Source organism: Mus caroli, chromosome 9, assembly GCF_900094665.2.
Source record: "Mus caroli chromosome 9, CAROLI_EIJ_v1.1, whole genome shotgun sequence".
Lineage (NCBI taxonomy): Eukaryota > Metazoa > Chordata > Mammalia > Rodentia > Muridae > Mus > Mus caroli.
The window spans coordinates 100,679,258-100,702,660 of NC_034578.1; the positions used below are offsets into that span (position 1 = coordinate 100,679,258).

The 23,403-nt window shown below is 42.9% G+C and overlaps 1 protein-coding gene across 5 annotated transcripts in view; it reads right to left on the reverse strand.

Moving 5' to 3' along the window:
- Positions 1-23,403, reverse strand: part of Nek11 (NIMA related kinase 11) — a 226,816-nt gene that overhangs the window by 120,337 nt on the left and 83,076 nt on the right. For 3 of the 5 annotated variants that reach the window (XM_021171347.2, XM_021171348.2, XM_029481811.1), the window contains exons 7-12: positions 16,289-16,438; positions 16,100-16,178; positions 14,329-14,414; positions 11,985-12,104; positions 10,281-10,374; positions 4,172-4,286 (exon numbers count right to left, since the gene is read on the reverse strand). In XM_021171347.2, coding sequence (XP_021027006.1) covers positions 4,172-4,286; positions 10,281-10,374; positions 11,985-12,104; positions 14,329-14,414; positions 16,100-16,178; positions 16,289-16,438 — 644 coding nt within the window. Of the gene's footprint in view, positions 1-3,597; positions 3,660-4,171; positions 4,287-10,280; positions 10,375-11,984; positions 12,105-14,328; positions 14,415-16,099; positions 16,179-16,288; positions 16,439-23,403 lie in introns of those variants that run through there. The other 2 variants (XM_021171350.1, XM_021171349.2) reach the window with 2 other exon arrangements.

A 23,403-nucleotide genomic window follows, 5' to 3' on the forward strand; every position in this document is an offset into this window, starting at 1 on the left:
GAGTCTAAGGATGTTTGCATTTCATCCTCTTGGAGTTCTGTTTTTATCTTTATCTGGCAATAGTAGAAGAACTGCTGGGTCACTAGAGGGTGTCTTTTTAGAAAATAAAACGCTGAAAACATTGAGCGAAAGTTCAAATGATTTTTGCTTGATATATAAAAGAAAGAGATGATAAAGACTCCCGTGAAGGAATTAAAGATGTCCTATCTCAAAGGGTACCAAAGACATTTGATGCTCTCAGGTTGCAGTCACGTGAGGCATGATAACCACTGGAAGGGCCACTTGGTCTGCCTTCCCATGCATGGCTGGAAAACGGCCTTGAACACTAGATGCTATAACTGGGACTACAACAGACCTCAACAGACAAACTCTGTAAAGTAAGCTTTATTCCGCCTGCTTCTGCAGCTCTGCACCTTCCTGCATGCATCTCAGTAACATCTCAAGAATGAACTGTTCTAGTCAATTATGTGTGTCCTGTCATGACTCACAAATTTAGTGTTCTTTAGACTTCAGTCTTGTGATGCTCTCGTGAGTATTTAAAATTCATTTAAAGTCATTTTAAGGAATAAAGGGATGCAGCAGGAACCCAAGACACACTGCATCTGTCTGTAGTCATGGAGCAATGAGTGGGATTTGAAGCTGGGCCATAAAACCCCATGGCCTACCTGTCCCGCACTTTCTCCAGCAAGCTTCTACCTCCCACAGGCTCTACAACCTCAGCAAAGCAGTGCTACCAGCTACCAGCTACCAGCTACCAGCTACCAGAGACCAAGTATCCAAATACATGAGCCTATGGGAACATTTGGTATTCAAACCACAATAAAGGAGGCCTCTCTCCATATTCTAAGAAGAGGAAAGGGCATGAAGATTTACCACAGGGAGTAGAACCCCACGAGGTAAGAGTTTTATCCGAAACTGAGAGAAGGCTTAGGACTTGAGGCTTAGGTCTTGCTGAAGGGGTGATTGGAGAGGAGATGAACAGGTTGCATTTGCTTAGACTTCAGATGGGCAGCCTCCATACCTCAAGGTTGGCTTAAGGAAGCAGTTCTCAACCCTCCTAATGCTGTGATCCTGTAGTTTTTCATGGTGTGGGTGTGCCCTCCCCCCAGCCTTAACAGGCTAAACAAACCCCAGATGGTTTTACAACCTGGCTGGAGCCCTTATCTGGCCTGAGCCTTGAGGAGTTGGCTGCCTGCTGAGCTTGCTTTGCAACTCAATCCTGCTGAAGCAAAGAGATGGGTCTGTGGGGTTTGCCTATATAACGCAGAGCTGATAATTAAACTTGGAGCCTTGACCTTGGTTTCATCCTTCTCTTGCCTGCCTGCCCGCCCACCCCTCTGTCCTTTTTCATTCCCAGCCTCCCTTTTCAGATACCCAGTTCTCCGTGACTGCTGGACAGAGACATGTGGGGAAACCCCAAACAAAATTATCTTTATTGCTACCTCATGACTGTAATTTTGCTACTGTTATGAGTCATAATGTAAATACTTTTGGGGATAGAGGTTTGTCAAAGGGGTCTCAACCCACAGGTTCGACCACACATGCGCGTGTGTATTTGTGTGTGTATGAGGATTTGGAGGGAAGAAAAGGAAGAGAGAAATGTAATTTTAATCTCAAAAATTAAAAAGAAAATAATGTTCAAGCAATCATCAGTAGCACACATGAGGAATTAAATGGGATGAGCGCCTTAGCGTTGCAGCTGGGTCTTCTCGTGTGATTATGACGGTAACCCATGACTAGCTAGAGTAAATCAGCTCCATGCAAATGAATGCGGATCAAATGTAAGTAATATCTTACCCTATCTTTCTCTACAGCTAACTCCTCACTTCCCAGAGGAATTCTGAGTTCATTATCAAAAGCGGATTAAATGATTGTGGTAGGAGCTTTAAAAACATGACTGCATAATTTCTATGTCTATGCTAGACAGTAATAAATAACGGTTCCTCCAGGTGCGGAAAGCATTAAGAAACAGAAAGCAAAGAACACTGAGTGCCCACTTAAAGGTTCATCAACAAGCTAAAGTGCCCTACTTCAAAATTTCACAGTCACCCAAAGTGCTCGCCCAGAATCTCAGTTGCTTACCACTCTAAGGGGCTGTCGACCCCAAACGTGACATATACCTAAGCTTCTGTTCTCAATTATATGTTTGAGAGAAAATCATTAGTAAGATACAAGTTTACAGAAAAATAAGGGAAATGTTCACAGTATTTTATAAAGTATCTGTGCTCTGTACTTGGTCTATTTTGAATTTTATAGTTTATGATGGAGCATAAGCCTGAAGGAGGAGCACGGGGGAGTGGAGCTGTCTATCTGCAATTGAGCTGATAATCAGCATATTGTTCACCACAGTCAAACAGACCAACCTGAGAGGGAAGGAAGACGGGAGCTCCCGACTCCCGCAGCATAGGTTCTATGGTCAGAGCTGGCTAAGGAGTTAGCCCCTCAACCACTCTGTGCTTACAGTAGCTTAGCCTTAGCACAGAGCCCACAGCAAAGGCGCTGCCTCTGAAGGTCTCATTCACTCACCACACTTGATTGTTTCTTACAGCCTAGGAGAGAGCGAGGAGAGGTTACTCTAGAAAGAAGTTGGGTAGTCCTTGAGTAAATGTCTTCAAGTCTTTGGTTCCTCTTCTCAGAAACACAGTTAAAGATACCCTTTCCTCTTTGAAGCAGGAGACCAGACTCCCACTTCTCTATCCCAGATGATAGTTTATTATCCTGTCCTGGGCTCCTTTTCAGAGGAACAACTCTCCCTCCAGCACAGCTTTCCCCACAGCAGTTGCTACACAAGCCCTAACTTTCCCAACTTCCTATTCAAGGAAAGGAAAACTCTGGAACAGCTGATTTCCCCCACTCCCCCTCAAATGGAAACAATTAATATAATAAAAAGAAATGAGGGCAAAGCCATCAGATGGCATCATGCCCTTGTCATCATTCTGCTAGGAGGTGACCTCCAGCATCACACTGAACTTGGCAATTGGCAGCTTAATGAGCTTCAGGTGCGCCTCTCCATTTGGCTGAAGGAGGTGAGCCACACTCTACGAGTTCAGGAAGACCTCGAGTGCTGGGCTGAGATGAAGACACAAGCCACAGTTTTCCTTCCTTAATGTTCAATTTATGAAAAGAGTTTATGTGCGGCACCTCCGGAACCAATGAGACTGCCAATGAGGTCTTCTCTCGGAGGCTACCACCCCTGCAGGCAAATGCTGCTAGAACCAGGGGGAAGGAGGAGTGCAGGCACCTGGCAGGTGGCTTGGAGGACTTCCTGAGTGGGACAACACATTTCCACTGTCTTCTTCTGTGCAGTGAGATCTGGATGGTGGTCTGCCAGCTCTCTCAGCCTCTCCTAGCTTTTTCCTTTCATACAAGTATTTTCAAAAAAATAAAATGTCATGCATTTTAGTCTTGCCTTGGCATTTGCTTCTTAAGGGTCTAAACGAATGTACCACTCATTTACTTCTTCGTCTACTCATTAATTAATAAATTCATTTATTCAAGAGATAATTCCTGAGCCTTTTTAAGGTTCCTGGTGTGTTGGTTATTCTAGGCACTGGGAACACTGGTGAGGAAGAGCAGGAAGACTCTTGCATTCAAAAGTGTCCCTCACAGTGTTGCAACTGCTTCTTTCTTCAGCTCTTACCATGCTAGGCACTAGAGAACTTCCACGCCCAATTTTGGGTTTTTTGATAATAATCATAGAAGGAAAAAAAAATCATTATTCCTGTTTCATGGATACGGTAGCAAAGACCCAGAAAGATGGGGTAGCCATGGGCTTCCCCTACAGACGACATGTGGCCCCTCCAGCTGGTTAACAACCCTGAGCACTCTTCCTCTCTGGCAATGATGCTTGCACATCTGGATAGTGGATCTAGCAAAGTCTGGTTTATGTTTTCACTTTAAATGTACCCGAGGGGCAGGGGAGCCAGTCGTGAAAGAGGAGTAGAGCTTTGGGGAACTCTTACTCAGTTAATGGCAATATTGTTTCTCACACTCAGAAGACATCTCTTAACACGTGTGAGTTTCTAACTCATCTTCACTCTTGCAGAGGGCAAAGGCCCTTCGCATGTCAGCCCACCCAGCCCTGAGCAGCGATGGCAGGTGATCACATACATTGAGGGCTTCTCTCAGAGACCAGACAAGCAGCCTGCTGAGAGGTGATGCAAACACATACCAGAATGTCCGGGGTCAACAATGGTGTCCTCTAAACTGGGCTCAAGTTCATCGAGGTCCAGGCACGGAAGGGACTGAGGCTCAGGCAGGCTCTCCAAAGTCCGTTCATCTAGTTCCTTGGGGATGGGAATTAACAATTTGAGAGCTGACAGAAGAAAGTGGCCCTGCCACAAAGAAAGCAACATCCTTCTCTCCTAAGCTTGATAGCATTTTCAAACTTTAAGTTGCTAACTTGGGATAAGAGAAATGGTCTTGAATCAGACAGTAACCTTGGGCAAAACATTTAACCTCTGTAGGAATCAGATTCTAGGACATAGTTAGGTGAACCAATCAAGATACCCAAGGAGCCAAGTCAAAGCTCAGCCAAGTGTTGGTTCCATCAGCAGCTAGAAGCAAGCATCTCTCTCCTGTGTGCCCACAGTATCCCACCTAACCCCTCCTCATCCCAGCCCTGCTCAATTTCACTTCAAAACTAAATGTCTTGAGTTGAATGACTTCAAAGTCTTGTCTGGATTTATGAGTATAAGAACTTCCAATTTCTAAAAGACAAATACCTAAGAAATGATGAAGTAATTCAGGATCAAAAATATCAAAGGTAAGGGTGGAAATGTATATTAGTTGATAGATGTTTCCCTGACATGAAGAAAGTCATGTGTTCAGTTCCTAGCACTGTAGAAACTGTATAGCTGTGGTGACACAGGCCTACAATTTCAGACAGGGAAGTTGAATTAGTTACTGTTCTATTGCTGTGAAGAGACACCATGACCAAGGCAAGTCTTATTTCAAAAAGCAGTTAGGGGCTTGCTTACAGTTTTAGAAAATTTGTCCATGCTCATCATGTTAGGAAGCAGACAGGCATTGCAAAAAAAGTGTTAGCTGAGAGATTTACATCCTGATTGGCAGGCAGCAGAGAGAGAGAGAGAGAGAGAGAGACTGGGCCTAACATGGACTTTTGAAACCTCAAAGCCTATCCCCAGTGACATAGTTCCTCCAATAAGATCACTCCTACTCCAACAACACCACATCTCCTAATCCTTCTAATCTTTCCCAAACTGTTCCATGATCTGGTGACTAAACATTCAAATATATGAGACTATGGGGGCTTTTCATTCAAAACACCACATAAAGTGGAGGCAGGAACATTAAGCAATCCTGGACTAGATGGTGTGTTTGAAGAGAGCCTGCACAATATGAGATTCTGCCTCAACAAAACAAAACCAAAACTAACTAACTGAGTGAATAAGTAAGTAAGTAAGTAAGTAAGTAAGTAAATAAATAAATAAATAAATGGTAAAGTGCCCAAATATATTAGTAGGAATTTCAATATATCAGTTGTCTTTTACTATATTATCATCATTATTATTTTTATTATTAATTATTGCATTATGTGTTTACAAACTAAACCTAATACTGAATTGTCCTATTTTCTCTGATAAGCAGCTTTTATGGGGGTGAGAAAACTAATCCAAGAAAGCCTTTTATTAAGAAATAAATTAAAAGGGAAGTCCAAAGTAATATCATGTAAGTCAAATCAAATGAAGTCATGCCCCCATACCCCATACAGCAAGGCATTTGTGAGTATTGTTTATAAGTCTGCTTTCCCTCCTGAAGGTACAGCTGGATCCAGACTGCAAAGGCTCACTGATAGTGGGTGGAGAACCCAAGAACAGGGAGATGGTGGACTATCATCACTGAATGCATGTCAAAAGGCATTTGAAAATAAGCACTCAATTGAGTGACTTGCTGGGATTCTCTTTGAAGAGGACACAATTGCTGTATCTGCCTCTCTGGGATGCGGATCAGTGAGCTAGCTACTCTTTGACCCTGCTTCCAGCACACATAAGGACATCTGGCCTGCTAGGTACTTCTCCCAGACTTAGCATATATGTGACTGTAGATGCCATTGGAGAAAGGCAGCTAGGGCTTGCCTTGTAAATTGAAGATTTTTTTAAAACTACTATCCTCTTAAGAAATGGAGTCAAACATGATTCCACTCTCAACTGTGCTTCAAGACTTCAAAACCTAAATTCAGCCAAGCAGAAAATGCCTGCCAAAATAAAGACATTGTCAGTTAAAGTCTGAAAACAAATCAAGCCACTCTCCTAAGTGCCTCAGAGAATTTTCATAACATATGGCACACTGGACCCATTCACTCCCAAAACTCTCCCCCTACAGCTGCTTCTGAAATACTCAGAGGGTTCTGGAGACAGGGCTCAGTTGGTAAAGTGCTTGCTATATGAATGTAAGGACCTGCACTCAGTTTTCCAGCATCTACATTTTAAAAGACAGATGTTAATCCCAAAGCTGGAGAGGTAGAAGACAAAGAAAATCCCTGGGGCTTGCTGGCCAGCTGCATTAGCATAATCAATGAGCTCCCAGTTAAGTGAGAGACATTACCTCCCAGAATAGACCCCGCTGCTCACCTCTGGTCTTTATATGCATGCCCAGACACAAACATCCACACACCTGCAACAGACAGACTCCCCACAATGAACCACCCAGGAGTTTGTTGCAGCCAGGCATGAGAGAAAGGAAAAGGGAATTGAGGGCAGAGTATCAGTGAAATTGGGAAGAGATGAAGCCATCAGAATGGGGAGAAGATGGGGCGAGGAAATGCAGTCCAAGACGGCTGCATTTCCCCTTTATTACATCTTCCTTCAGCTCCTTACATCTGATTAATTCAGCCTCTGTCATATCTTATTTCATCTCCTTCAGTTCAACAATGCCTTTCCCTGAGATGATGAAAACCCTTCAGGCCTCTGCAAAGTGTTTAGCTTCTTGCATTGTTCTGTGAATACCATTAAACCCATCTCCCTCTTGTGTCTGTGAGTATGATTCAACCTGCCTCTTCCCTGCCTGCTTGTCTGTCTCCCGGTCCTCCTGGGGTGAACAAGAAAGCCTTCCCTCAGGATGCACTTCCTTTTCTTCTATTCCCATTAAATGAGATTTTTCCCCTCTAAAGAGATAAGAGATCTGCTCTTTGTTGTCTTTTTCAGTTCCTTCATCTAGAGAGGATGGTCATGTTCAGGAGCCCCACTTTATGCCCTTGGCTAATAGGATGTAATCCTTGGTCATCAATATCAGAATCAAAGGAAGTCTATCAGAAATCTGATAAACCCAGCCCCCACCCCAGAGCAAACAACACCACAGGATACTCTGGTGCATTCTGAAGTCTGAGAAGTGTCATGTAAGTCACAGAATTTACAAGGCAGCCAGCTGGAGACAGTCCGACCTCTGGCAGAGAGGAGAAGAGAGCTAACAGTGGATCATCTGTTAACCCCACGCTGACGTGCTAACAGTGCTCCTATCCATATACAAGCCCAGGGAACAACTTCTGAAAAGCTCAGGACCACAGTGGTGCTAAACCTCAGAAAACTCAAGAGAGTCAACTAGAATCTTTAGCTAGAACACGACAGCATGAGTTTGCGTGTGTACGCGCATCTGTGTGCGTTATGAATGTGTCTACATGTGCACACATACACACACTTGCAACTTGCTGAGAGATAGGGAAGTGTGATGGTCAAGCTTACTTATCCCTTTGACCAGATTTAGCATCACTATGGAGACATGTTTTGTGTTGTCTACGAGAGCGTTTGCAGAAAGGTTGAACTGCAGAAGGAAGACCTACTCTGAAGGTGGGCAGCATCAGCCACCACGGCCCCGTCTGGGGTCCTAGATGAAAGGAAAGGAGGTCAGCTAGGCAATGACATTTGTCTCTCTCTGCTTCTTGAGGGCCAATGCAATATCCTCACCATAACGACTTCTCTGCCATTGTGGATCGTAATTTCCAATCATGTGCCCCCCGGAAACTCACCCCCAAAGCAAACCCCTCTTTAGGTTGCTCCTGTCATGTAGGTTCTGTCTCAGCATCAAGGAAAGTAACCAATGCATGAAGTCACCAGGGGCGTGTGCCAGGAATACAGGATCTCTGAGCAACCTTTCTTTGTCGGAGCTGGGCCAAAATAAAGATATATTTTTTTGGCTCCATATTCTGTGCAATAACAGGTTCTGCCTGCCATGCAGTCTTGGGGTTATCATTAGAATCTTAATACGCAAATTTGCGGAGGTTACAAACAAGCTTTGGCTTTCACAGTTGTTCAGCACCTCTGGATGTCACAGTATGTTTAGACTACTGGTAATAATTATATCAGACAAAGATGATTATCTTAAGGGGTTAAAGGAGAAAAGTGAACAGGTGAAGTAGATTATTGGTCCCTAACTTGTAAGATCTTACTCTTCTTTGCCATGTGATAACTTCGAAATAAACTCAGAGCTTGGAGTGGCTTCAAATCCCTGTAATCTCAGCACCAGAGAGACTGAGGCACGAGGCTCACGAGTTTAAGGCTAGTCTGGGCCACATGAAAAGGGAGGGAGGGAGGGAGGGAGGGAAGAAGGGAGGGAGGGAGAGGAAATGGAGGGGGAAATGGAGGGAAGTAGGTCACTTAGGCTTCACAAAAAAAAAAAAAAAAAACCACGAAAAAAACAAAAAAATAATCTGGTTCCCAAGCTCCAGTCTTAGCAAAGAAATCTCTCAGATCTCAAAAGCATTCCAGAAACAGGCACTCTACTTTATCTTGATTGAGCAAGTAGTTTTCACACTAACACAGAACCTTTAGGATCCCATCAGCTTCCTTATCTAGATCTTTGGGAATGCCTGGGTTTTCAGACAAAGCAGACAGTTTCAGGGGCAAAGGCCTACTACTAGAAGCCACCGATTGTCACAGTGCCTAGGGGTGTCTGGAGTCCTGAAGCAAGGCACTCCATTTTCTTGAGGCATGGCTTCTTCAATGCTGTGGTGGCATCCAGACCTTTCTCTTGGTTGAGACCTGGTCCTGTTGCTGACGCCATATCCTCTTAGTCAGAAATGTCTCTATTTGCCAGTACCCATGAGCAGGAAATTTCCCAGGTCTCTGAGACCAGTGACAGATTCCACAAATGGGTTCACTAAAAATAGGGGTACCAGAAAGGTGGAGCAGAGGGTATAACTGAGCACTATTGTGGTACCAGAAAGGTGGAGCAGAGGGTATAACTGAGCACTATTGTGGTACCAGAAAGGTGGAGCACAGAGTGGAATGGAACACTTATCACCAGCACTCTTACGGTATCTGCTGACCAGCTCAGTCAGCAGAAAACCCATCGGTGCATAGAGAAGACCAGATCTCCTGTGCCATCCAACTTTGGACTATCCGATCCTCTAAAGAACTGAGTAAGACAGACGAGCATTGTCTTGCCCAGAGCGGGACAGAAAAACTAGTGTTTCCAGGCCTCACTTGTCTAAAAGAAAGACTTGCTTGGGCTTCTGCCAAATCCAGGGGTTGGAGACCTGTAGTGACTAAGCTAAGCTATAGAATTCATAGCACGGAGATTCAGGTTGTTCAACAGTCTCAAGGTTGGTTCTTTCTGTTCAAGGAGAGCATCTCAGATACGGAAAACTCCGCCGGGTGAACATCTTAAAGCTTTTCTTCTCCATGGTGCCTCTATCAGAAAAGCTATGAAGTTGCTGTTGATGTCAACTGCCCCAAATGACCCCTCACATAGATTACCTTGGTATCAGCTCCTACCACCAAGGCCCAGAGAAATACTCTCAACCATGAATGAAAATAGCATTTACCACTCAGAGATTTCGAATATAGAAGACTTGAATGAAGGTTGAGGGGAATCCTGCAACCCTATTCGTTATATCTGTGGTCCTTCAGTTTGAGCAAAGTTATTATCACAGTACATGATGATATAGATGAGAGACAGAAAATGAGGTTAAAGAATAAAAATAAGACAAAGGGGACTGATGGACTGGAGAGGTGAGACACAAAGGTCAGAAGTGAAAGTCAGGTGCATGCGCATCTGTCCTGTCAGTTAATCATCTCCGGTTATCTTGGAGACTGTGGTCACTTGATGTGTGAAGACTGAATCAACTGGTCCACTTCTAGATCCAAGCTGCTTTGAATTGGAATTGTCATCAACTGTCAAGTTACTTTTTAAAGTCCCCCTAAAGTTGGGCCAGGTCGGTCTGGGTGCTTTATTTTCTACCCATTTCCTCCACATTTAGTCTGATGGCTCTAAGGGACCCAAAGCAAGAAATACCCACTTAAACATGAATGAGGGGTGCTTACATGGAGCACATGGGCACGCATAGACCCCACATTCTGGGATCTCAGGGCCTGCATCCTTTTGTCATTTTCTTTATAGTTTTCTTCAGCAATCTTTCTGTAAAGTGGATACAAGGGTATAAAAATCAGTACAAAATGCTTACACAGTATCTATAGTATAAATAAGCATGGTGCCTGTTTTAACAACCAGACTGGTTAGCAGGAAGCCAGACCATCAGGTCTGTCCCTCATGGTCCAGCCCCACAACTGATTATATATCTCTTCTTAACTTTTCATGTGATTCTCTTCTAAAGAACATACAAGGAAGCTGTGGCCTATAGTCAACTATGGGAACCCCTGGGCTATCAGGAGAAGATAGCACTTACTCCTGAGCATCCTGAAGATGCTACCACCCCAATGTCTGAGATTCCTTCTACCTCAGAATGAGCAAGCCCATAAACAAGGACAATGGAAATACATGCCAAGGAATGTGTAGGCACCATGGTGGAGGGGAAGTGATAAGAGGTCTGTGTACTAAGCAACCGCCAGCTACTCAGTCCCATACGATTAGCCACCGAAATGTATGAGGGACAGACTGCCAGGACTCAGGACTGCTTTCGTCTAACATGCCCTCCGCTCTCCAGCAGTCACTGCTCTACTCTTTGCTTCCGCAAGCTTCATTTTTACACTACATATTAATGAGATTATGCACAGTGTTGGCATTTCTCAATGACATTAGCTAAAATACATGGTCTCTCTTGAATCCTAGAAACAATGATCAAAATTCTAATCCAATTAATTTATAAAAATCAGGGCCAAATAGGAAGAATAATATTATATCATGTGGAATATTCATGCTATTCTTTTGCCTATAAATAGTTTTAATCTGAATAATAATTTTTAATATGCATGGGAAGTATTACATTTGCCTTTTTAATACATCCCTTTCAGATTTAACTCTCCATTTATATTCAACCAATAACAGGAACTATGCTACCTTGGAGATATTAGCATTACTTAGTTAGACCCAGGTTTGGAGCTACGAGTTGATGTCGTGACTTGAGTAATTCAAGTGTGTATCTCTCTCCAGTTAGACCCACAATCAGTGGTTTACAGGAACCAGCATGCCCTGGTTCCCAAGAACAGACTGCACATACATTTTCCCAACTAAACAATCTATACCATCACCTGGTAGCCTGAAACTGACCAGGACAGGAGCATTCACACCACACAAATCAGCAAACAAATGACCTGCCTCTAAACCCAAAGATGTTCATTAACCGTTCTTCAACATCCTACTTCCTATGACTTCTTTGCTGTGATGAACTATGCCCCAAAACAGTGAGCCAACGTGCACCCTTCATCCTGTAAGTTGCTGTCATCTGAGCAGCAGGAAAGTAATACAGAGTAAATATTGAAGCTGTCTGCTCAGTCTCTTGATGGGTCAGGCCCAAGTGCCAGCACGATGAGGTTTTAGTTAGAGCGTACTAGCAGCAGCAGCAACCTCCCTGCCTATCAGCCTCTGCCTTCACACAGGACTGCAAACCTGATATAATTAGTACCTGACATCTACTGCTCAGTAATCATATTTGGGGGTGAGTGTGATTAATAAGAAAGTGATGATATGTGCTTTGGACTCTTATTTTGGCTTCTGCTTTCCTTGCATGAGTTCGTTGACAACTGTTGGGGTGCAGGGTATAGGGCACCACCTCAAAGAAAGGAGCTTACTTCAGCCTCCTGGCTCTCTCATCGGCTGCCTGCAGCTTCCTCAGCCGCATCCGTTCTCTGGGAGTCGTTTTCTGCGCGTCAGACAAGGCTTGCAGAGTCTGCAGGTGAAGCTTTCTCTGCCTATAAAGTAATAAACATTCCACAACATGCAACTCATACCAAACATGCTCAGAAAAAAAAAATTAAACAAATATTTTACACAAGGATCATTGCTCTATGGAGAGAGCAGCATCTTGGGGCGGGAAAATCTAATAAACTCCGAGTGGGTAATGAGCCAACAAGGGCTGGAGTTAATCAGCATTATTTTTCAAATTGGATTTCTGCTTAAAAGCAAACTGTGTACTTTCCAAATTTCTGCTCATTTCATGGCCTGTGGTTAGTTTTTATAATGTGAGACAACTTAGGATTCTGGCCGTCAGAGAGTGAAGAGGCTACTGGAGCAACTCATCTATGTGTAATAGGCCACGGTCTTCGGAAAGGCAGTGAATACCACCTCCACCACCTACTCTCTCTGTAGCCAAGGGTGCTGGAATGTGAACCCCAGTTTCCTTGTCTGTAAGGACTGGGCTACAGTAAGTGTCACATGAGATAGTTATGTGTACTGTCTAATGGTGGCATTATAAGAACTGTATTATCTTGAATGGCTTATACCCTGGGCTTTCTCCAATAGATACTTTGGAGGTAGTATAGTATGATAGATAGATAGATAGATAGATAGATAGATAGATAGATAGATAGATAGATAGATAGTATGAAGATCAATCACCAGCAACCTCCCGTGGGTTCAAAGCCTAACTCTAAGATCAAACTCTTCAGGCTCTTTGGAGGCTATGGAGTCTCTGTCTAAGCATAAAAGAGAACAACACCACCCACATCATAGAGGCATCCTTCGTTTATTGAAGAAACTCCTTTTTGTTCAGGCGAAGAAGCTGCCCACGCGAAACAGGGATTGCAAGACTGGTGGCCACATTCCCAGTGACCTCTCCTTCCGCTCTTGTTTAGGGACAAGTATCTCAGAAGGCTCTTTGCTCTCAATTCTTCTTTTAGAAACACCATTGGAAACTGCTCTCAGCCACTCTCATGCTTCCAGAACATCACCCAGACCAGAGTGTCCCAGGAAGGGACCATTTGTCAGGAATATGCTCCCTCTTATTTTATAAGACCCAATGGACTTCCCTGAAACATAGTCACGGATCTTGAAAATAAAGGGGGCTGATTGAAATCAATATTTTACAGTGTGAAACACCTCCCAGACAACTGAATTCCAGCATGCCATTGATTGTAACTGGTCTACAACTGTGGTTCAACATGCCAGCTAAAATTAAATTACTTTTTAAAAAACCAGGATAACCTTTATTCTCACATCGGTAGTTAATAAACAAAAAATAAACTTAAAGTTTCTTGAAAGACTGGATAGCAATGTGGGAAGTGTATTAGAAACATGTCTATAAATTCACCCCAAGGGATCTCTTTCAGGTGCCCATTTGCTTTTAGGTTGGATGTGAGGCTGGGAAACCAAATAGGAGGCAGTGGAGAAACCACTGGGGTGGGGTGGGGGTGTCAGGGGAGAGTGTCTGTGATGGGGTGTGCCAGGGGAGAGTGTCTGTGATGGGGTGTGCCGGGGGAGAGTGTCTGTGATAGGGTGTGCTGGGGGAGAGTGTCTGTGATGGGGTGTGCTGGGGGAGAGTGTCTGTGATGGGGTGTGCCGAGGGAGAGCTTCTATCCAGGAGTGAGTGTCAGAAGACAGTACCTGTCTATTTGGTCTTGAAAGTCAGCCTGGGGGCTCCTGTTCCTATACTACTGCCTTGCACACCACTGGGGAGGGAGAGCTATTTCCCTGAGTCCTCACTCTGAGAGAGAGGACGTATGCAATGTGAAGAAAGTGAATTTGGCTTTACTATTATTATTAATTATTATTATTACTATTATTATTAGTTCAAATGCCTGGAGAACCTAAATACTTTCCTTCAGCAGATAGAGACTCTGACAGTTAAGCAAACACCATGTGAAGCCATCTAGGTTTCTGATGGGAGGTGCATTTGCATAAACATTCCTAGATATCTGAGATCCTCATTTCTCTGTACACTCACAGGGCGACTGCAGTGCTGCCCTGCAGATCTGTGAGCTGCGTGGTGGCTTAGGAGGGCAGGGTTTCAGCCTGCTACCACCCGAGGCAAACGGCTTTGGCACGCCACATTACTGAAGCTTCTTAATTTCTTAGCAAGACTTAAGTGAAATCTAGTGGATGCTCCACGCAGTCATCTTAGCACTAATAGATTTTTAAAGACTGACGCGCTTAGCATTTACACGAAATGGGCTTTTAAAAACCAGAGCAATTACTTACACGGCATTAATCGTATGAGCGGCCTCCTTCTGACAAACTGAGTTCTTGTCTTCCAGTGTCATCTCTGGATATTTACACATCAGGAGCTGAAATAAAGGAAAACCCCACGGAACATAAACATCCCTTTCAGCAATGAGAGGGCACAAAGGTACCACATGCCTTCTCTGTCTGAGGCCTTTGCAGACCCTAGCAGGGCACTTTGAGATAAAACGCACGACAGCTGTTTTTCTGTCTTTGTAGGTTAAATAATACTCTGTGTGGCAGGTTGTGTGGGAAGATCCCTCAGAGGTGACTCCTGTCTGTCTCCAGGTAAACCTTGCTTCCCCCACTCCTTTCTCTTGGTTTCCCTCCTCACTCCTTCCGTTGCCCACCACCAACAGGCCTTCCCTCAGCTCTAGGAGTACCCAGCTCTCAGCCTTTAGTAGGCCATGGCAACCCTCCCCATGAGAAGACGGCCACTTAGCTAAGGTACAACACTCAAGGGTGTGATATCGCTATATCCCGGCAAGCAGGAGAGGTACTTACTTAATGCATGCTCTCATCTGTAAAACCAAAAATAATGTGCAAACCTATGAAAAATAGCATCCCAAATGGTTCCAGACAGGATCCAATCCTGAACCCAGCAGCTACAGCTCACTTGCTTCTAGCCAATGTTGGCCTTGTTGGAGTTTGTCTTTAAGGTTTTATATTTTGCTATCAGGGTTTACTGATGTTAATTATGAAATATTGCAAGGCTAGTGAGATGCCTCAGCAGTTCAGAGCACTGACTGACTTACTTTTCAGTACTCACAGGGCGATTTACCCAGGTCTGTAACTCCAGTTCTGGAGGATCTGACACCATCTTCAAGCCTCTTGGCTAACCCCTCCCAGTGTTAAGATGGTTCTGGCCACCAAAGCCCCTCCCCCTCCCTTGTTCCTTTTGTCTTATGTTTATAATGCTCAGTCTTCTTTGTTCTTGTTATCATTTTCATTTTTGCTACTTTTCTTTGGCTACTGAATTCTGACTCTTGCAGTCAAATTTCAGAAGAACAGAAGACCATGCCTGCCCCTTTCTTGTCTCCCCAGGGTTATCAGCACTGTGCATCATGGCTGAGTACACCTCACCATTATCTTTGCTTCCTTTGGATTTAGATCTTGGCCTACTGGTGAAAAGCTGACACCTGCTACAAGGTGGTTGCCTAGAGGTTCCTCTTAGAGCTATTCCTAACCCAGGGAATGTGCTTGAGGGAGTAGAATAGCAAAGGCCGGAGAACCCCACCCCCACCCTGGTAAAAGAGAAAAGATAAAAAGCCTTAGAGAGGACAGTAGGTATCTCACACCTGCCCAAGGTGGGGCCTCTGTCTCACCAAGCTCTCTAGTGTGAAGGAAAACAAAGAAATGCCTGACCAGTTAAACATGCAGCTTTGTCACCAAGGAGGGAGTAAGAACAGCCTGATGAAACTCCCAGATCTCCATATTATTAGCAGTACATTCGTGGCCTAACAGAGATGGACTTCAAAGTGTTCAGGTAAGATCTGTCAGCGTTAGAGCCACTGGGTAGAGAATGGCTTTAGGTAGAAAATTAGAGCCCTGACTTTCCATGTCTGGTGGCCTCCGGGAACCAGGGTTGCTGTGGCCTCTTATGCAAACAGGTTTCCCTGGTATTCCTCTTGGCTCCATTAAACCTGCCTAACTTTCTGACTGACTCTTTACTGCCTCTCAGCCCCACAGCATGGCCTAAGATCACAGACTGACAGTCTGCTAGCCCCTACACCACTCTCATTGCCGATACCTGAAGCTGCTCTTCCATGTAAGGGGCTTTTAAAATGTCTGCAGCCGACGGTCTCAATGAAGGACTCTTGTTCAACATGCTGTAATGTTCAAAGAGAAAAATGGTTTTTCAAATGAACAAAAACCTAAGTTCCTTGCAAACACAGTAACAGAACTTCATATGGTTTCTGCTTCAGACTTGCTTCCATACCGTTCCATGATGGTGTTTAGTTCTTGTGGATATCTGTCAGGGAGTGAAGGTGTGTTACCTTCAACAATATTCAAAACCACAGACAAGAAACTGGAGCCAGCAAATGCATGATCCAGGCAACACATCTCATATAAAATGCATGCCAGTGACCTGCAGACAAAGAGCAAAACATTTAAGTAAAGAACAAATGTCCCTTTTAAAATTTGCCCATCACGAAAAGCCTCAGAGATATTAGGGCATTAGCCACAATGCACCAACGTCTCTTTGAGGTTGCCTACAGAGTACATATTTACAAGGAAAACAAAAAACAAACAAACAAACAAACAATCCTGAACTCAAAAGCAAAACAGACAGGCAAACAGACAGGGACATACATACACACACTACATGCATGAACACACACATGCATGCAGGCACACAGCACACAAGTCCAAGACCTATCAAAGGATGAAGCACAGAAAGAAATATGCACATTACATTTTCCAAAGAAAAAAATAAACAATCCAATAGCAAGATATCTGTGCACGATGAAGAGTCTAAAATCTGATTAATGTAGCTGGGTATTTTAAAATGAGCTTTTATGAAAGAAAAACAAAATGAGGTTACATGGTACCTTCCTAAGGTAGTTTTTAAAAGCTATGTATGCAGAATGAAGTTTTAATTTATTAGCCTGACCTGCCCTCTGCTGTGTACTCTGTATGCTGAAAGGGAAGCTGGCATTATTTATTAGTTTTCTGAATAGACTCCATTTGCAAGTAGAGTGGGAGAGAAACTACTTGTAACTCACATTCAAATGTATAATTCTCCTTGGGGCTCAAGAACCAGGGGATCAAACCAGAGAGCAGCCCAGTGCTGGGATGCATTAGCCATGCCAAGTGGTGCCTTTGAGCTGGCAGGAACCCGGTCCTAGTGCTCCCACAGTATACAGAGAATGAAACCTGAAGTCTTCCTTAAGCTCAGTATTAAAAAAAAAAAATCTCATGGGTATTGTGGATTATGTAACAGCCAGATTTCCCTTTTCATGGTGGTTGCTTAAAAGATGAAAAACATGAGTTTATGACAGGCTGTTTAAAAGCTATATGTTATAGAACCTTTAACACAATGCTTAGAAAGGGGAGAATATATATAAATAAACACACGAACATAGAATTTGTTCTGTGCTTCCTTATAGAAGTGCATGCATGTAAGAGAATTCTGAATATGTACACTGAAAATGTTTCTGTTCCAATAAGCATTTAATAACACTAAAGCTTTTGGCTGGTTACAAAGCACTTTCATGCCTGTCACAACTCAAAAGGAGCTCAGACTTCCCAGTGACACTGAGCCAATGTCGGATTTCGTTTTCAACTCATGGACAAGGAAATTGGCTGGGAGAAGCCAAGTGACTTGATCAAGGTCACACAGTAGCAAATGGGATAACTAACTCTTGAATGAAAACATTTTTCTTCCAAACACTCTATTTTTTCAATTAGGAAAAGAAAGGGGAGGCAGTGTTAGGAGTGCTTACACAGAACTGATAACGCCCCAAGGTCAACATGAAGTTCAAAGGTTGTATCCATCTATAAGAGTATAAGAGTATCAAATGGTATCTTATATAGGAATTTTGATATACTGATATTTTAGCATCAAAGAAGATAGATTTCTTCACATACATATCGACATTTTTAGAAAAATAAAAATAGAGTGTTCCTTGCCAGCAGGAAAGCACTAAACATGTTCTAGAAGGGTGATCCCAGGCAGAAACAAGCAACACTAGGACTGACAAATAGCGTCAAATGGATATGTATAAATGAACATTCTTGCTACGCAACAACACTGATAATAGCTTGTTGGGTCTAAACAAGTCTATGTCAAGAATAAGACAAAAGACAGAAGAGAACCAGACATGTGATGTGTTTCTAGTTCCGTGATTTAGTGAAAAGAAGTCATACTGATATTTTTACTTGACAGCAATAGGATGCATATTGTATTTCCTTGAGTTATCATTGAAGGATAATACAGAAGTAAAGCAAGCCAGGAGAAATAAAATTCAACTATATAATTTTAAACTAAAAGGAAAGAAAGAGATAATAATAAAAATGAAACAAATGAAACACAGGGCATAAACATAAGATACAATACAGACATGGTCACACTAAATCTAACAGTGAAATGCAGGAGGAACGAGTCAGCATGTTCTGACTGGTGGCCCACAGAGGCCCACACGTGTGCAATGGTTGCCTCCACATTTGCTAAGCCTAAAACCTGCCTGATGGCCTGGAGGCAAATGATGACAGAACAACCAATCAGATGGTGTCAACTATGTGGAGCTAGCAGTTATGGACCAATGGGGCATGGGTAGAGGGTATAAAGGCACTCCTCAATTCTGCAATGAATTGAACACCTTGCAGTCGATGGCCATGCTTAACGGTGACCCTTGCTTTTCCTCTCTCTGTTTGACTTCCTTAAGGGTGGACAACGATACCCAGAGACATGAGGAGTTGGCCAAATTCACAGCGGCTCCTGGTCACAACAGTTCTTTAATTATTCCCTCTCATTGTCTCAAAAGATTCAAACTCTAAATCTGAGTAGGGTCAAAGTGTTAAACTTTGATGCCTCCTTTGTTACCAAGGTTTGGGAGAACTTCCAAAGGCTCCTCGATCCCTCTTGGATCACCACATATGGAATTTTGGGAGGGGCTGTGCTATTAATAATTCTTCTTCTCAAGTGCCTTGTACAGCATGTGTCACATCAATGCTACATCAACAAGACCACACTGAGAGTACTTATAGCCCTTGAATGCCCTGAGAAGAGAGTACCTAAAACAATGCTGCAGGCTTGGTTGACAGAAATGCAGAGGACCACGAATTAGGCTCCCCTACCACCCAGGCAGACTTTCCAGAGTAGCTCTCTGGTAGTCAATGAAGGTGCCAGGTTAACCTAAGACAGGCAAGGCTCCTTCTGCTGGTCGCCCCCTTATAGGTGGGGACAACGAGGTCAGAGCACAGAACTCTGGTTCCCACTGAGTTGCCAATTTTTAAAAGAAAAAGGTGGATATGTAGGCAGATATGTATGCATGTTCTGATTGGCAGCCTAAAGTGACTCACGCATGTGCAATAGTTGCTTCCAAGTTTACTAACCCTGAAACCTGCCTGATGCCTGGAGACAGATGACGAAAGATAGTATAACCAGAACAACCAATCAGATGGTACCAACTACATGGATCTAGAAGTTATGGACCAATGGGGCATAGGTGGAGGGTATAAAGGCACTCCTCAATTCTGCAATCCACAAGTCTGCTTCTGCTTCTCACCGGGCTCCCAGAGACTTGTGTCCTTGATTCTGAGCCTTCTTACCCCGTCTCCCCAAGGACAGTCTTTCGGGATTAGGGCAACAGTAAAATAGTACAATTTTGAAAACCTTTAAAAAGATTTAATACAAAAACAAAAATAAAACAAAAAGCAACAACAACAAACCCCATCGCTGTCCAAATACCCTTGGGAATACATCTGCACATGAGAAAATTCACAGAGTCATAGCATGCAGAGCTGGTGAGATGTCTTAGCAGGTGAAGGCTGTTGGCAAGCCTGCTGGCAGGAGTGTAATTGTAGTGACCATGGTAGAAGGCAAGAAGCTCCACATGCCTATCATGACATGACAACTCTCCACAGACAAATATAAATTCAAAAGACAAAGATATGTCATGCAAACAACTTGCCAAAAGATTGCTAGTAGGTATACTCGAATAGGTGAACACAGGCTTTGAGGGAGGGATCACTACGAAGTTCAAGATGATGTATGAATAAAGAAAGCTATCAGAAGCATATGATAACTTTAAATGTGCATGTCTCAAGTGTCTGTGTGTAAAGGACATCAGAATTAAAGGGAAAAATCAATGCTCAGTCGTGTGGGTCATAATCATCCCACTGGCCAGCAGAACACAAACACATCAAAGTCAAAAGGACGTGAGAAGACAAACACAAGTACCAAGCTGACAAATTCTATAATGACAAAATTCACATTATTTTCAAGAAGTAATGAACCATTTATCAAGACTAACAATACACGGAGTCATAGACAAGTTTCAATGACTTCAAGAATCAAACTCTTGAGAGCATGTGCTCTGGCTGCAGAGCAAGTAAGCTAGACGTGAGAACAGAGAGAGGAGGACGGGAGAAGAGGCTAGGAAATCTCCAACTACGTAAGAATTAAGAAATATACATCTACAAAGTCCTTAAACAGTAAAGCTTATTGAATGAAATTAATGAAATCAAAAGCACTAGGTACATTAAAAAAATAGAGGTTTCAGTCTATAATCAAGCTTGATAATTTAAAAAAATACCAAAACAGGGGCAGGTGCTAGGGTTGAAGAAGCAGGAGAAGAATCAATGAAGCAAAGGACACTTAATGCTTTGAATGCAAAAAGGAAAGAAAATCACATGAAATGAAGTTTAAACAAACATTTTCAACAGCGGGGGGGGGGGGGGGGGAAGTCAACAATTTACTAAATATACCTAGAAAAAAGGTTGTCAATTTTTTTTGAGACAGGACTTCTCTGTGTAGTCTTGGATGTCTTGAAACTCACTGTGTACATCAGGCTGGTCTTGAACTCACAGAGAGTCACCTGCCTCTGCTTCCCAAGTACTGGGATTAGAGGAATGTGCCACCACTGCTGGGGGTCAAACTGTCCTCCAAATTTTTATGTTTGTATGCATAAACTAATACTGTCCCGGATCTTAGCTTCTCTCTACAGTGGACATCAGTTAATGCTGAGGCTCATAAGTTCCCAAAGTGTAACTCTTAAGTATTCAGCCCTAAATGGTTTACCTATGTCAACCACATATCCAGGCTCAGGGGCTGTCACAGCAGAGAGACAGAAGAAGGTAAGAGCTTGAGGACTGGGAAGGGAGCTGTGAAATGCTGCCTTCTGGACATGACCTGGCCATTGCCCACACGGATTCACTAAAGCTATGGTTACTTGCACAGCATCAAGACAAGAAGACCAGTCAGCATTCCAACACACAGTGCTGATTAGATACAGTGGATTACCAAAAGAGTGGGCATTGGCATGATGTAGGGTACCTGAGGAAAGTTAGAGAGGGAAGTCGGAGGCAGATATAAACAAGGTACATGCATGCACACAAACACGCGCACACGCGCACACACACACCACAAATAGAATGTTATAATGTATTTTAAAGGCTTGTATTAACAAGAGATTTTATTGCAGGAATATGGTATTGATCTAGCATTTAAATAGTCAATTAATAAAATTTGCTTCATTATAGGAAACAAAAGATAAACTGTAACATCACCTTATCAGGTGGGGAAGAAGCATTTTATTTACAGTGGTCAGTGGTCAAATGCATCTGCAGTTTTATAAAGAAGAAAGCACGGCATAATGGGAGCAGGAGGAAATTTCCTTAGTCTTGTTTTTAGAGCTTTAAAATATATAGTCAAAAAAATAAACTTATTGGTGAAATACTGAAATTTTACAATTTCCTACTGAGATTGGGATCAAGATAAGAATCAATATACCGTATCTATACTACAGGAAATGAATGTGTTACCTACGGCAATACAGCTAGAAAAAAATAACTTAAAAATCAGCTAGGAACATTAACCCATCATTCATCATGTCAAAATGACTGTTTACATAAAAAGCTCAAAAGATTCTAAAGCCTTTGAAAGTGCATGGACTTAGCAAGCCTGCTCGATACAACGGCCATTCTTATCTCTAAGTCTGCAACAAGAGCATCTTAAAATGAAATTAATTGTGCCACTTACACTAACATAACAAAATGTCAATTATCTATAAATAAACCTAAGAGGTGTGCCAGATCCTCCAGTGTTGGCTACAATATAGTGATGCAGGAAATTAATGAAGACCAAAGAATAAGAGAGGCAGACGGGAAGACGATCCAGTCACCCAAGGAGATTCAGTTAAGAGGAAGATACTGCTTTCTCCTAACATGATTTACAGACATCTGCAATAGTGGCTAGAATCTTACTTGGTTTTTCTTCCTATGTAGGAAGTGTCAAGATGACTCTAACTTTAGATGGAAGGGCTACAAAAAAACAGTTTAGCTTAACAATGTATTCCTTATAAGAGTGTGGTATTGAAAATGATGAAAGAAAGATTCTGATGGAACAGAAAAGAACTGTTTTCAAATACAGACATATGCAAATTCTATTGCTTGATTAAGGCAAAGGTTAAGGTAAACTACACTTCATATGGGGAAAGAGAGAGAGACAGAGACAGAAAGAGAGAAGAGAGAAATCTTCAACAGATACTAAATGATCAAAACTGAGATGTTCAACACTGTTAGACATCAGAGAGATGCAAACAAGCACTCCTGGGTAGTAATTCTGCACGCTCCTAGAATGGCTAAAAACCAACAAAACCAAATCAGTACTTGTTATGCTACAAATAAAAGGTTTTAAGAAAAAATTAAAAAGACAGAGGTCAAAAGAACAAAGCCAAACACATCCCACCTCTCTCTAAGGGGTCAGAAGGGCTGTGTGGGAGCAACAATCTCTTATCTTAGTCAATGTTCTATTCCTGTGAAGAGACACCATTATCAAGGAAAACATTTAATTGGTGCTGACTTACACCTCAGAGGTTTAGTCCACTGTCATGGTGAGAAGCACGGCTGCATGCAGGCAGACATGGTGCTGAAGAGTAGTGGAGAGTTCTACATCTGCATCCACAGGCAGCAGGCAGGGAGAGGCACTGGGCCTGGCTTAAGCAATGAAACCCCAAAGCCGGCCCCCAGTGACACACCTCCGCCAACAAAAGTACATGAAATAGGTAGGTGCTAGCGAAAGGAAAACGAGACCATGTGACCGAACAAGCTTCTGCAACATTTGGAGTCAAAGACGGCTTCACTGTCCAGTCACGTATTTTAAAATCTATCACCGAGATCCACTGTTTATTCTGATAGATGTAATTGCATATATCTATGCTTTTATTTTCTCCAACTTCTAACCAAATATTGTTATGTGGAAATTATTATATCACCTCCTAACTTCTAACTTTTGAAGATAGAAAGCACCAGTATTGGGAAGTAGAAGTAGAAACACACACACACACACACACATACACACACACACACACACACACACACACACACACA